This window comes from Callorhinchus milii, unplaced genomic scaffold, assembly GCF_018977255.1.
Source record: "Callorhinchus milii isolate IMCB2004 unplaced genomic scaffold, IMCB_Cmil_1.0 Scaffold6, whole genome shotgun sequence".
Classification (NCBI taxonomy): domain Eukaryota; kingdom Metazoa; phylum Chordata; class Chondrichthyes; order Chimaeriformes; family Callorhinchidae; genus Callorhinchus; species Callorhinchus milii.
Window position 1 is genome coordinate 3,210,000 of NW_024704747.1, and position 15,618 is coordinate 3,225,617.

Consider the following 15,618-nt stretch of genomic DNA (forward strand, 5'->3'; position numbering starts at 1 on the left):
CAGTGTCCTGGTGCAATGCAACTGGGGAGAAGCAAGTGCCCCCCTCCCCATCCCATCCAATGCACTGTTCAGCAAGCCCCCACCTGCTCCATGCACTGTGAGCAAACCCCCCACACCCCCCACACCCACATTGCATTTGTACGGCGCCTTTCAGGCGGGCGGACGCCCCCAAGGCGCTGGGCGGCCAGCGTCTCGGACCCGAGCTGTGGTGGGAAGGGGGGAAGGGGGGGAAGGGGGAAGGAGGGTGATCGAAGGCGCGGTCGAAGAGGAGGGTCTTGAAGGAGGCAAGGGAGAGAGAGGGCGAGGCGGAGGGACTCAGGGATGGAGCTCCAGGGAGTGGGACTGGAGTGGCTGTAGGGCACTTGTGAGCAAAGACCCCTATCTATCTATCTATCTATCTATCTATCTATCTATCTATCTATCTATCTATCTATCTATCTATCTATCTATCTATCTATCTATCTATCTATCTATCTATCTATCTATCTATCTATCTATCTATCTATCTATCTATCATCTATCTATCTATCTATCTATCTATCTATCTATCTATCTATCTATCTATCTATCTATCTATCTATCTATCTATCTATCTATCTATCTATCTATCTATCTATCTATCTATCTATCTATCTATCTATCTATCTATCTATCTATATCTATCTATCTATCTATCTATCTATCTATCTATCTATCTATCTATCTATCTATCTATCTATCTATCTATCTATCTATCTATCTATCTATCTATCTATCTATCTATCTATCTATCTATCTATCTATCTATCTATCTATCTATCTATCCAATGCACTATGAGCAAACCTCTACCTATTGCTATATAATGTCTACTCCATGCACGGTGAGCGAGCAAGCCCCTACCTATGTTTTTTTTTGGGGGTGGGGAGGGGGGGGGGTCAGCCGGGTGCCGGACAAATGCGGGAACCCGTCGCCATGCTTAAGGGCGTCCGAGCCAAGCTGAGGTTTCCGCGTGTCCCACCTTCGCGTGGAAGCCCCAGCGGTAGATCGTGGGAATGGAAGGCGCGCTCTCTCTCTCTCTCCCTGGAGGGACGCATCTGCAATGCGTGGTGAGCAAACCCTCTCACTTACTCGGGGCACTGCGAGCGAGCCCCCCCCCCCCCACCAACTGCAATGCTTTGTGAAGCAAGACCCTGTCTACTGCAATGCACTATGAGCAACCCAACCTCATACTTATTCCGTGCAATGTGAGTCAGCCCTTCATTTTTTTTCCGGCATCAGCCGGGTGTCTGACACCTGCGGAAACCTGTCACCATTAAAAAACACCATTGAGACCAGCCGAGCCGAGCCGAGAATTCCATGCATCCCACGTACACAGTGGAAATTAAAATTATTAATTATTATTGCCCTTATCCACTGCAAAGCCCTTATCCACTGCAATAGCCACTACCTATTCAGTGCACTTTTTGCAAGCCATGGCAGGCTTATGCCTACAGCGCGTGCGTTTAGCAACCGTCCTTTTAAGTCGTTTGCTCATGTGTTTCAGGGAAGGCCAGCCGTAATGTTGACGTAATGGGCATTTAAGACGAGACACCTCGGTGAAAATTCTACACCGATGACTATCGGAACTGAGATTATCTGATTCCATTTTGTTAGATAATATGCTGTGTATTATGTGTTTTGCTTGTACTGTTTATTTGATTAATGGACCGCACTGTAAGGAAATCAAATACATGACCATAAAAACTTAGCCTATCTGCGTGTGCAACATTCTTTGAGCTATGATAAGATAACAAATACACGTTAGTAGTTCACAGTAAACACCCCTGTTGGCAGGAGATAAAAGAGTCTTAAAGAGAGTTTCTAATTTAGAAAGAAACATCGAATGTTCCATTACCAAAGCTTTGAAAAATCCCCAGAAAGGAGAACCACATTTTTAGTCAGAGGTTTAGAAGCGGCTCATTGCCAGGACTTAGCCATTAATGCTGAAAATCCCCAGTCAGGTCAATTTGTATCTGGGAGGGAAACAATAGATTATTGTTTTGCTCCAGGACCATTCATTACATTTCTACCAAAAATGTTTTAATGTTACGTAGAGCTTGAGAGATGAAAAAACAAGAACACACCTTACCGTGAGCCGGTAATTGTTTGATGCATTTAAAATTAAGCGATGTGAATCATTTTGTGGCGTCATTGTATTTCCTCTACAACCTAGGCTTTAAGCCACTTTTTAGTCGTTAATCAAGGGGTATTGTTTAAATTAAGCAGATGACATCAAGCACTCTGGGAGTGTCTGAGGATTATTCACTCTCTGCCTCTGAGGAATCCTCCTCAGTCGCAGGGCTCGAGGGTCGGCCTGGAACAGTCACCTCTGAGCCACAAGACAGTGAGTTCAAGTCCCACATCACGGCTTTGAAAGCTTGGCTGACACTCCAGTGCAGTGGTAGGGTGGGAGGTGGGTTCCTTAGGATGAGACTTTAATCTGCCCATTCAGGTGGACGTTTAAGATCCTGTGGTACGACTCAGAATAGAAGAGAGTTCTGCATCTCTTGGTATCATCGTTGACTAATTGTGCGACATTGCTGTGCTCAAATTGGCTGCCGGTTCACTTACAAAATAAGCTCACTACAGTTTACAGTAATTGCTGTGATGTCCTGCAGACATGAATTGACTACGTTGAATGCGTAGATTAGTATTGAAGGCAAATATTACAGGGAATTTTCCCGATTAGGAAATCGCGTTCAGCGCATCAAGTTGCAAAACTGTACCTTGAACCCTACCCATGACTAAACTTCAAAGCAAATCATTGTTTGAAGCGCATTGAAACACTTCAGGGGAGAATGAAAGTACATGTATTACAGTATTTTTTAAATTCCCGTATTTACAAAAAAAAGGATTAATTAGTTTTTGGCAAAGATCATTTTTAAAATAAAATCAGATGGAGGAGGGTTGGCGTCCAAATAACCACAAATTTAATCCTGAGAACGTTTCCAGAAACAATAAATTAAGGTGATATTTCTGTATTAAAAAATGGAAAAGATGATTTTTGTTTTTATTCATTTAAAATGAATTAAAATGAATTTTAAAAAAATCATAAAAAGCCCCTTTGATTTGTAATAACAATCTTTCCATTTGATTTAGGTCCTTTCACATCAGAAGGATGTTTGAAAACCCTTCACAGGATTTTACTGTCAAGTAAAATCGTGGATTCCTTTAGTGTATTGGTTGGAGCACTCGCCTCGCAAGAAAGAGGACCTAGTTTTGATTCCTGGGCAGGATGAAACCTTAGACAAGTTTCCTCAGTCCACACTTCTGTTTTCCTAGCAGTAAGTAAGAACCCAACTGTCAGTCGATTGCCGGATCACTTTTCGGAACGTAATAATCCCTTCAAAAAACAATAATGCAGTCACCGACAAAATATACAGGTCAATTCACTTTACGGTATATTCTGTAAAGCGCTTTAAGACGTCTCTCCAACATGATAAGGCTCTATAGCAAATGCAAGGATTGTCATTATGACTTTAGAAGTGTAATGACTGTATGTCATAGGGGAATTTATGAGCTGTGGAAAATATGATGCTATGTGCTTTATGGGGTGTTTTTTTAAAAAAAAAATGCAAGCGTAGTAATATACTTGAATGAAATATTACAAAATCTACTTCATTATTCACTAGGAACCGGTTACAGAGCAAGGTGTGGAACAGCCGTGCCAATTACTGAGCACTCGCACTGCTGCTGCCTCTTAGTCACGAACACGCAAGCAAAGCAATCTGCCTTCAGAAAAACGCTGAAATGGCATTTCCAACTTGGCACTGACAGCCTTAAAAGATACCTCGGCACAGTTCCAATCTCGCTCTGTGTAATGGTTTCATTCAGGCCTCGGCGCTGAATTTTATTCAGCCAAGATTAAGAACAACTTTAGAACGTTCATGTTAGCTTCAGATAATGTCGGATGTTTAGAGGAGGATTTACTGCGGCCTCAAAGCTTTTATCATTAGAAGAACTGACACCATACATCATTTTGATGTTAGGACCTAATTTTACTGCAATGTTAGTTCACCCGATGAAGCAAAGCGAAAATAATAACAACAATAATAAAGGCTGCACTTGATATCGTGCCTTACTTATCTCTCGGATATCTGAAAGCACTTCACAGGATTTACTGTAAAGATGCAGCGACGTCATATTTTGCCTGAGAGCAGAAAACTGCTGTTGAAATATGACAAACTTTCTAGTCCGTGTTGTCTTTCAGCCACTCTGCTCCGAAACTCTGGAACACTCTCACCCTCTATCCCATCGCCTTGCCCCATCCTTTCCTATCTTCAGCTCGCGCCTGAAGACCTCCCTATCCGACTGTACCTATAGTTACGTCCCCCTGGCTCAGAGTCGTACTCCGCCATGGTCAAGCACTCTGGGACACTACCTTGCATGAAGGTGCGCTGTGTAAATGGAAGCTGTTGTTGTAGTACATGCAGTAATTGTAGGTTCCAATGCATTTGATTCTGTTGCTTTAACCGATAGGGATATTTGTACCTTTATTGGGAACCAATAAGTAATTGTTTTGCCTGGGCCTGAAGGCATCGTAAATTTCCATTTGTTGTATGTATGCAGTGTGCATTCTTTCTCCTGACGGATGCACCCTGCTTACCTAACACTAATTCCGGAGAATTTAGGTGCAGTTTTTGATGGGAGCCAAGATTTGGGGACCTCAGAGTGTGCCCTGTGGGTACCGCTGGAGTTTAACCAGCTCAAACTACTCAAGTAATCATTGCAGAGCGCTGGTAAGCTTCTGGCTGCTTGTCCAGCAAGGATTACTCCGCAGTTAGGGTTTCATCTTATGAGGAGCCAAGTGGGAAGAATTCCAGCTTCCAGTAACTGCTCTAACTCCTCCAAGTCCTGCCAACAAGCCAGAGCTGACTGTCTCATGATCAACAGTGCCCTGGTGTTCTGCCACACTGCCTGGCTCAGGTATCAGACTTCCGATGACGAGGCTGAAATTATAAACTCATCTCATCTCCTGAGGAACGACTTGGCTTGAGCTCATGCGTTTGACGCCTGGTGCTTCATCTCCATGGTGCAACGTGTCAGTGAGACACCCCCAATGTGACATTCACGCTGCCTGGTTAGGTGGTTCAATGTTTCCTCTCGTAAAAAATAATTTTGCAATTAATTGAATAATTAATTTGTTCACGCAAAGGGTAGTGGAAATCTGGAACTCTCTCCCTCCCCCTAAAGGCTGTGGATGTTGGATCCATTCGCATTTTCAAGACTGAGGTGGATAGATTTTTGTTAGGTCAGGGGATCAAGGGATTATAGGGCAAAGGAGGGTAATTGGAGTTGTGGTGCAGATCAGCCATGATCTAATCGAAAGGCGGAACAGGCTCGAGGGGCTGAATGGCCTACTCCTACGTTCCTATGTGCAGGCGCACACATTCTGAAAGCACCCTCAGATTTCTGGCAAGTTATCAGGAATCCAATACGAAAATTAAAAGTATCTCATGTTTCTTTTCTAGGGCCCCATAAAAAGGCATTATTTATGTTTGCAGAAGTGAAACGATTACAAGTGAATTATCATCTGTCCCGGGAGTGTAAAGAAACCCTCCACACTGTGTATAATACTGTACGATCAGGTTTCCTAAAAGTCAAGACACCTTTAATAGAGCTTTTTGTGTTCAGGAATGGAAAGTTAATCCATTGTGATCCATCCATATGTTTTTCGAGACCAGGGTATCTTGGCCCAGATCAAGGTTTTAAAGAGAGATTATACCATATATGGACAAAAATTACTTCTATTGTACTTTATTTGCAGATAAAAATCAATAATGGATTTCAATAAAGTTAATCCAGATTTGCTTCTTTCCCATTTCAGCGTTCGCTAAATTAGATTGTTAAGGAGAATTGGAACAAACTGAATGAAAGTTAAGTGGTAATGGATGAACACTGTACATTCATATATGCAATGTGTATGTATGTCACTGCACAGTAATGTGTCTTATTAACCCACTGTGGATGGCTGGGAGGTGCATAAAGGTTTTTCTTTTAACTTAACATAACACGAGTTCAGTTCAGAGTGACACTAGTTTGCATCTAGAATCGAAATTTCATGCGTATTTGTGCATTTAAACATAGATTTCAGTAATATGAAATGCATTACAGTGCTACTTTGTTTAAATCAAATTAAATTCTAATTAATTTGAACTATGGAAATACAGGCAAATGAGGCTTGTTGTATCCAGAATGATTCTTCAGTTACATTCTCACCCTCCCCCAGCTTATTAAGAGCTTTGAGACGTCGAGAAGACGTAAAAAGAGCTATATCAAATGCAAGGATTATTGTTATTATTATTTGGTCAATTATTTTCGCCAAGCCTCATCTGGTGCTTCGTCACCTTCACCCCTCCCTCTCCCCCTGACTCGGGGTCAGACTCTGTCACTGTCAAGCGCTCCAGGACCCTACCCCGCACGGAGGGCGCAAAATTTACAGAATTTACAGAAAACTAGCTGCAAAATTAACACTGAAATTTGCTCACTCCAGAAATGCTGGGAACAAAGTCTTCAGTCCAGACCTTGTTGGAATTTCTCTTCCTTGAATGTTCAAGCGCTGCCATCTAGTGTGAATAATTTGTAACGCCTAAAGTGAGAACTTAGAACCCTCCAGATAAAATTGGTCATTAATTTCATGGCTGTTTGGGGTGGCGGGGGGGGGGGGCAATGCTGTGCACAAATTGACTGCCCCATTTGCATACAAATACAGTAACTGCCCTTCAAAGTAACGTGAAGCGTCTTAAGACGTCCTGACGATGTGACAGGATGCTATATTTAAATGCACGCATGATTATTATCCTGGTAGCGTTGGGACATTTAGGCAGTATCCGAAAGCATAATTAGCAACGGCTGCGTCGGCACGGAAGGACAAGATCGAACGGGCTGAAGGGGCTTCTTCCAAATTTCTAGGAGATGGATACAGTAAGCATTCCATGGGACAGGTTCAGTTACCTACAATTTGTAATGAAATCCTTAAATAATAACCCCCGCATTTGATATAGCGCCTTATCGCGCCTTGAAATGTCATTTTATATATTGTCAAATGAATTGACTTGTGTATTTTGTGGGCGAAACGCGGCAGCCAACGGTACAACACAACAGTGTCCCGCAAACATTCATCGGATTGAGTGACCACATTTTTTTTTGAGGGATTGTTACCTTGGAAAGTGATCCGCTATGATTGACTTAACAACCAGGTTCGTACTTACTGCTAGGTAAACAGAGGCGTGCGGAGAAAGGAAACTTGCCTAAGGTTGCCCCTGCCCGGGAATCAAACCCGGGTTCTCTGGCTTGCGAGGCGAGAGCGCTATGCTACAGGACGGCTTATGCAATAAAGGGAGAAAATTGTATTGAAACTGACAGCGAATTCAGCCATAATTGCTGAGCTATGCTGCTGGTGACATTCAGAATGTAGGATGCACCCCAACTCGCAGAAGCGATTTCAACAAATGCTTTCCTTGGAGCACATGAAGTACACATTAAGGTACTATATGGACTCAATCAGTTTGGAATGTGCTTTCCCGTCTGCCCAAACACAGGAATTTCTTGGCAATCGCACAGCAATAGGTCTGTGTGCTCACGAAAGAACCAAATTAAGGCAGAGAAATTGAACGTGACTGCTCCATCTTGGAAGGCTTAAATACACAGCTCAGTATTGTGCGCGAAAAACGCTGAAGAATGCAGGGAGAGTGAAGCCAGCTGGCGGCGAAAGGCCACGTGAAGTGAAAGAGAAGCAAGGCTCAAACCCACTGTCAGTTCATTAATTATTAATTGATGTTTCAGAAGCCACCAACCCGTTTCTTCGCACGTAGTTAGGCAGCATATTTATCTTCCGTAGACATTAATTCCTGGATTTTGCTGCTACGTGTACATTGGTGTGATCTCGTCAGGGATGGATTGCTCTGACATTTCACAACCAATGTTACCAACGTGTGAATGTTCGGCGGGGGTGGCGAAGTATCTCGACGGCTCAGCAGGCCGGAACAGGCTGGCCATCACTTTGTGCTCGTGACTTGCTTTTTATATTAAAAAAATGACCGCAAATATTGATAAAAGCCGTTAGAAAATGTACACAAGTGAAGCAAGGTCAAGGAAGGATTGCAGCACTTTTGGAAGAACAATTCCCTTTGCAATTAGGGATTTTATGACTGGACGCAGCTCAGCATAAGAGAGGTACAATTTGCTCCCGGTGAGTTTGTCAGCCTTGATCAGCTGCAGACTACCGACAATTCATGTGAAGTACTTTAACCATTTTGGTAATTGTACTGCTAACACAACAGAGTAATGTACGCAGAGAGCTAAAGTGGGAAATTAGTTAGAGAACAGATGACAACATGGACGATATAGATACCCTTGACTGAATGTTCACAAGTCTGTCTGTAATGTATGAAGCGCAGCAGGGGATTATCCAGAGTGCTGAGGTGCAAATTTTATTTTGAACAGCCAATTTCGGGCAGCTCTAAATACAAGGACTTACAAGGATTTGAAGGGGGTAATAATTCCTTCAAAATAAATAAAAATTTGGTAACTCAATCCACGACTGTTTGTGGGGACACTGCTGTGCGCAATTGGTTGCCGCGTTTCACCCACAAAATATAGTCAATAAACTTTACAGTATATTCTGTGAAGCGCTTTGAGACGTCTTGAATAAGTGATAAGGCGCTATATCAAATGTGATTATTATTATTATTATTAAGGACTGTGTCTAGCAGTGGTAGCCGTTTTCTGGAGTAAGAGCAAATCCCAATGTTTGTCTTGAACCCACAACCACCTGACGTGGGGGGAAATGTGCTACCAACTGATCCGTGGAATGAGAGTCTGAATTGTTCTCTGCAGCTTATTTTCCAAGCAACTTTCTGGTTTACATCTGGCAAAAAAAATACGCTCCGATATTTGGCTTTTTAACACCAAGGCAACTGGAATTTTTTATTTAAATTGGAATTAAGGTACAGATCAGCCACGATCGAATAGAATGGCAGAACAGGCTCGAGGGACTGAATGGCCTACCCCTGTTCCTATAGAAAGCAGTTAACATTTTTCTACTCCTAATATTTTCTTTGACAAGACTCTGCAAGGTTTTCACGGTAACTTTTTAAAAAACAGTTCTGGAAATAAGCTTTTTATTCCAAATTGAATGCAACAGAAAATCTTTTTTTTTTTAAAAATTCTGTCGTTGTGTCATCCCGATTTTTCCCTCTCACACGTGTAAGATTAAATATAAAAAGTCTTTTGAACAGCACAGTTTGTATCTTACATTTGTGGACTGCTAATGATGATATCAAAGGCATTTCTTTTTACATCATCAAGCCAAAAATCATCAGTACAAACCCAGAGATCTCTCCACAAGAGAGGGTACTGATAACTCTGAATATTTAGAACACGCAACAGTCCTTTTGGATTGATTGTTTCCTGGTCTTTCACTACTTGACTGAAGGCTTCCTTACAACTTCCTTCAATTTTGTCGTTTTTGTTGCCTTTGCAGCTAAAGACTCGGGCGACTCATTGACAGTCTTCTCTGGGGACACCACCTTGAATGTGATTTCATCATCAGGATCATTGTCGTCCACCTTCAAAGATTTCCGTCGTCTTAGAACAGCAGGCGTGCAGACAGGTGTCGGATCCTGAGGAAAGCGGGAAGACAGGCCCGTCAATAATAATTATGTCCCGTTTTCTCTCACTCCTCACGGAGAGGCATTCCAATCAGGAGCTCAAGACGCTACACCACCAAACTTCAAAATACTGGAATCTACACTCCCCACAATAGTTTAACTCTACTGCGACTGTTACAAGCTACGTTTGGAGATCAATAACAGTGGCCGTCACATAGAACTGTGAATTCACCGGTTATTCTAGCAAGTGGGGACGTTGCGTTGGAAAATTAGCAGCAAAGGATTAAATGTTTGTCCTATATAACATGAAATAACTCATTTCTTGTCCACATCAAACGAAAGACAATCCAGTACAGCTGATATATTCACTGTTGAATTCGACATCCACCAAGAGCCTGAATCATAACCAGAACATCTTAATTATATTAAATCACAGACACTGAGTGAGACTCTCTCTCAATCCCTCCATCTTGCCCCCTCCTCCCATTTTCGAACTGCACCTAAAGACCTTTTTGATCGCGCTTACGGTCACCTCTCCCCCTGGCTCGGGGTCAGACTCCGCCGTTGTCAAGCGCTCCAGGACGATAACCAGTGTGACAGGCGCTATACAAATGCGAGTTGTTGTTGAGACAGGAAAACATGTAAAAACATGGCAGTAAATTAACAGGGGATGAAATGGAAAGAAACTAAATCCAATTCTGTTCTTCAGGTGAACATTAAAAGATCCCATGCTATAAACATTCCATAGAACTAGACATTCATTTCCATGTCCAGTTATGTTTGGATAAGGAAAGATTTCAGCTTACCTGACTGTTAAGTGACTCATTAATTTTCTTTGAGGTTTTCTTTGAGGTTTTCTTTTTCTTTATCTTTTTGGGGATTACTGCAGCCTGAAGGAGAAGATATGGCAAAGTATTAAATTGTTCAGCCTTAACACTGCTCAGTTATCCCACTTGCTGACTCAGTGCATTGTAGTTTGTGGCCCTCAAAGCAAAGTATTGATCCAAAGGGCTTTGCAATTAACTCATGTGTAGATGGGATGCATGGGTTTCTCAGTTTAATTTGGTTTGGATACTCTTAAGCATTAAGTGGGTTTCCAGGACACCTGGCTGACCCCTGAAAAAAAAAACTTGTGGATGCACGCATGTTTAATTTGCAGTAATTTCTGCACTTTTGCAGGTTTACTAACATTGAGATCCCAGTGATCTGTGATGAGGGGAACGCTAGTTTTTATTTGCAATAAGTTAAAAGGTATTAAAAAGTAAAGACGGCCAATAAATGCATAACTAAAAAATCTAGCGCCCAACCATCAGATCACTGACCTGCTCCACTACCAAAGAAGTGATTGCCACCCCAACAAATCGTGATTAAAACTAAAACTTACAAAACCAGGAAAGTCATAGTCGATTCCTTTCTCCGCCAGCCTTTTCCGCAAGCGCCCTTCCTTCTCGATAAGATTGGTTGCCATCTTCTCCTGGTCCTTTTGGTTTCGTTTCTTATTGTAACGGCCCACTGCTGGGTAGATAGGCTTCGTGAAAAGCTTCTCGCTACCTTTAAAAAGTTGCGGGTGGATTTTTTCTGGTGGTAGAACCTGACCTAAATTGTGAAAACAACGACATACTGAATGAACTAACAATGGCTCCCGAGATGCTACGTGCTGCAAAGTTCCTTGGCTGAAAGACCAGGAATGCGATTCGCTTCCAAGCCCCGGCCGCATGCCTGGAACCCACGTGAAAGTTGCCTGGCTACCGGCTCAGTGACAAATTGGCTTTCCTCAAATATATGATAATATACTTATCCTGAAATTCCACCTAATCTTACCCATTTCCTTTTAAAATTTCCATTTTTAATTAAAATTTAAGAAACATCAGCCAAGTTTCCTTACTCCACACGCCTCTATTTACCCAGCAGTAAGTAGGAATCCGGTTGTTAAGTCGATTATCGCATCGCTTTCTGGGGGCAATAACCTCTCAAAAGAAATTGGTCACTCAAACCACAACCGTTTGTGGGACACTTCTGTGTGCAATTGGCTGCTGCGTTTCACCCACGAAAAATACACATTCAATCCACTTTACAATATATTCTGTGAAGCACTTTGAGATGTCTCAATGACATAAGATTCTATATCAAATGCAAGGATTATTGTTATGATTCCTAATCTTACTCATTTTCCCTTAAAATTTAAGATTGCACGAAATTGTGGAAAATGCTACATATAGTTCTATCTTAATCTGAAAGGAGGTCTTCAGTGGTTCTTAAAAAGAGAGGACTTGCAAATTAACTCCGATATTTAACGATTTTCCACAATACTGCAAAATCTCAATTTTTTTTTAAAAAACAGACAAAAATGGTCTCAAAAACAGGTTAAGACTAGGTGGAATTTCAGGGCTACGATTCTCACCTCTCTGCCTGATACTCAAAACTCCATCGCATGAGGCAACAACATGCAATCAAGATATTTTATGGATTCTCTGGCACACCCGAGGTATCATTTCCACCGCAATTACAAAATTCCGTATTAAAATTTATTCCCTAATGGTAAACAGTAGTGTTCTAAATCCTCTCTCCCCCACCCCTACGATAGAAGTACAGCACTGGTCAGAAAGGGTACATGCGCCACACACATTGATACACCACTTTTAAAACAGTGCCAAAAACTTACATTTCAAGAGTCTTTCTCCAAATAAATAATTGTTCATGGTTTCCGCAACAATTCTGGCAACTTCATCACAGTCAAACTCCACAAAAGCATAGCCTTTGCTGTTACCAGTCTGTGGGTGTAAAAACAATAATAACAGGTTAGGCTGAGCACTTGAGCAGTAGCAAGGTTAAGGAATATAGCTCTTCAAGAAGCACTGTGGCTCAGATCAGGATTTGTAGCTTCTTCAAATCAAAGCCAGCAAATTGGAAACTCTTTTATACCGTACATTTAAAGTCATTAATGTGTTAATGACTGGAGTTATTAGTTATTAGCTGGAGTTAGATTAGAAGATCAGCCATGATTGAATGGCGGGCGGGGCAGGCTCGAAGGGCCGAATGGCCTACTCCTGCTCCTACATGTTATGTTATGTTAATTCTACCTGAACAGCATTTAGTTAACTCTCACCATTGCCAGCATTTTTTTAATAAGGACTTTAACAACCATTTTTCTTCTACTGTATAAAGGGTTCAATTCTTACTCGTTTTCTTATACAGTAAATCTCACAGAAGGTGCATCATTTGGGCCAAATGACTAAGTATAGAACTTGTATAGACCATAAACTCTTGAACGGGACTTGAGAAAATTTACAATTTAGGCAATTATACAATTTATACAGGTAAGACTTATCTGAGTTTTACTGTAATAATAATTTACTGTAATAAAATCTGAGTTTTATAGTATAGGGAAGGAGATTGCACTTTAACAGTCTCCAGCTGACACGTTGCCATAGATTTGCAAAGAAATGTTAAACTTTACTGGAGAAAGTTATTGTATTAAAGATTAATAAAATCCAGTTTTGTGGATCAGAACTTTTAAAACGCAGTCACGTAATAATATATAATAATCCTTGCATTTGATAAAGCGCTTTTCACGTCTTCTCGACGTCTCAAAGCGCTTCACAGAATAGACTGTAAAGTGAATTGACTGTAATTTGTCGGCGAAACGCGGCAGCCAATTGCGCACAGCAGTGTCCCACAAACAGTCGTGGATTGAAATGACCAATTTATTATTGTTTTTTTTTTGAGGGATTATTATCAGGAGTGTGGAGTAAGCAAACCAAGGTTTCGCCCTGTGCCGGGAATCGAACCCAGGTCTCTTGCTTGTAAAGCGAGCGCTCTAACCACTGAGAGCTACGTATGGGTTCATGCAAAGCAGGTGGTTACCTTTTTACTTCGAGAGAGTCGGACTCTGTTGACCGTTCCAAACTGGCTGAAGTATTTCTTGATCTGAGGCTCAAAGAAGCCTTTCGGAACATGTCCCAGGTAGATCACACCCGAGGCCATCGGTCCCATCTTAAGAAAGTTATTATAATAAGATTAGACAGTAAATAATCCGTGCGTTTAATACGGCCCCTTATCACCCCGGCGAGACATCTCAAAACGCTTCACAGAATATATTGTCAAGGGAATTGACTTAATATTGTGTGGGCGAACCACAGCAGCCAATTGCGCACAGTCCTGGATTGAGTGAGTTACCAAATTATTATTTTTTTGGAGGGATTATTACTCCCGGAAAGTGATCCGCCAATTGACTCGCAAGACACCGCCCCCTCACTACGCCACCGTATATAACACAGCCCCTTCCCCCTATATAATACAACCCCTCCCCACTATATGGAGTCCTGTAGCTCAGTGGTTAGAGCACTCGCTTTGCGAGCGACAGACCTGAGTTCAATTCCAGGCAGAGGGCGAAACCTTGGGCAAGTTTCCTTACTCCACACAGAGCCCTAATAATAATCCCTCCAAAACCAAAAACAATAATAAATTGGTCATTTTCAATCCACGACTGTTTGTGGGACATTGCTGTGCGCAATTGGCTGCCGCGTTCGCCCACAAATATACAGTCAATTCACTTTACAGTGTGTTCTGTGAAGCACTTTGGGACGTCCTCCCGACGTGAAAAGCGCTATATCAAATGCGAGGATTATTATTATTATTATATAACACAGCCCCCCCCACCCTTATATATAACAGTCCTCTCACTCTCCCCCCCCCCTCGTCTCCCTCCTTTCTCTCCCCATCCACTCTCTCCCTCCTGTCTCTCTCTCCCCCCCACACCCTCTCCACACCCTCTCCCCCATCACTCTCCCCCGCTCTCTCCCTGCCCCCCCCGCGCTCCCCCCCCTCTCCCCCCACACACACTCTCCCGCCCCCCCCTCTCCCCTGCCCCCCCCGCGCTCTCCCCCCCCGCGCTCTCCCCCCCCCGCGCTCTCCCCCCCGCGCGCTCCCCCCCCGCGCGCTCCCCCCCCTTTCCCCCCCCCCGCGCTCCCCCCCGCCCCCCCCACACCCTCTCCCCCCCCCCGTGGCTGAGGCGCTTCAGGCGGGGCGGGGCGGGGCGAGGGCCTGGACCACGCGGCGATGGCGGCCTCTCTCACCTCCTCCTCCTCCTGTTGTTGCTGTTGTTGCTGCTGCTGCTGCTTCTTCTTCTTGTTCTTCTTGTTCTTCTTCTTCATCCCCTGCAGCTTCTGCTGGAACTCGGCCTGGAGCCGGGGGTCCAGGGACAGCAGGTCCCCGGGAGCCGGGGTGGGGGCAACCGCCGCCATGTCTCTCAGCGTCGCGTCGCCTCGCGCTGCCGTCCAACCAACCGTCCGTCCGCCCAACCGTCGCGAGGAAGCGACGAGGCGTCGCAGGAGGAGCAAGAGGCTCCCTCCCTCCTCTCACTCCTCTCCTCTCACAGCGCCCCCTACCAGGATTGGAGGACCCCTCTCACTGTTGCCCAATTTTTGGTGGCACTGTCCTGTTGGGTTTTTTTTTGTTGCATATATGTGTGTGTGCACCAAATGCAGTGGTACTTATCAATGTATAGTAATATTTATTACATAATTGCAATGCAGAGCAATAGTTCTATCCGCAGGAATGATTATAATATGGAGTGATAATTCTGTGTGCATAATAATTATAATATAGAGCAATAATTCTATATACAGACAATTATAACATAGAGTAATAATTATATATGCATAATAATTATAATATAGAGTAATAATTCTATATACAGACAATTATAACATAGAGTAATAATTATATATGCATAATAATTATAATATAGAGTAATAATTCTATACGCATAATAATTATAATATGGAGTAATAATTCTATGTGAATAATAATTATAATATATAGTAATAATTCTATATACAGACAATTATAACATAGAGTAGTAATTATATATGCATAATAATAATATAGAGTAATCTACATGCATAATAATTATAATGTATAGTAATAATTCCATATACAGACAATTATAATATAGAGTAATAATTCTATATGCATAATAATTATTAT

General features: G+C 42.6%; 1 protein-coding gene across 1 annotated transcript; it reads right to left on the reverse strand.

The window, feature by feature from the left end:
* Nucleotides 1–8,913: 8,913 nt before the first annotated feature.
* On the reverse strand, nucleotides 8,914–14,975 carry LOC103180438 (MKI67 FHA domain-interacting nucleolar phosphoprotein-like). Its single transcript, XM_042336523.1, has 6 exons — nucleotides 14,706–14,975; nucleotides 13,495–13,623; nucleotides 12,293–12,401; nucleotides 11,015–11,226; nucleotides 10,437–10,520; nucleotides 8,914–9,642 (listed from the first exon to the last, which is right to left on the reverse strand). Exons 1-6 carry the CDS (start codon nucleotides 14,871–14,873, stop codon nucleotides 9,442–9,444), a joined length of 903 nt encoding a protein of 300 aa, XP_042192457.1. The 5' UTR covers nucleotides 14,874–14,975; the 3' UTR covers nucleotides 8,914–9,441.
* Between the last annotated feature and the right edge of the window lie 643 nt (nucleotides 14,976–15,618).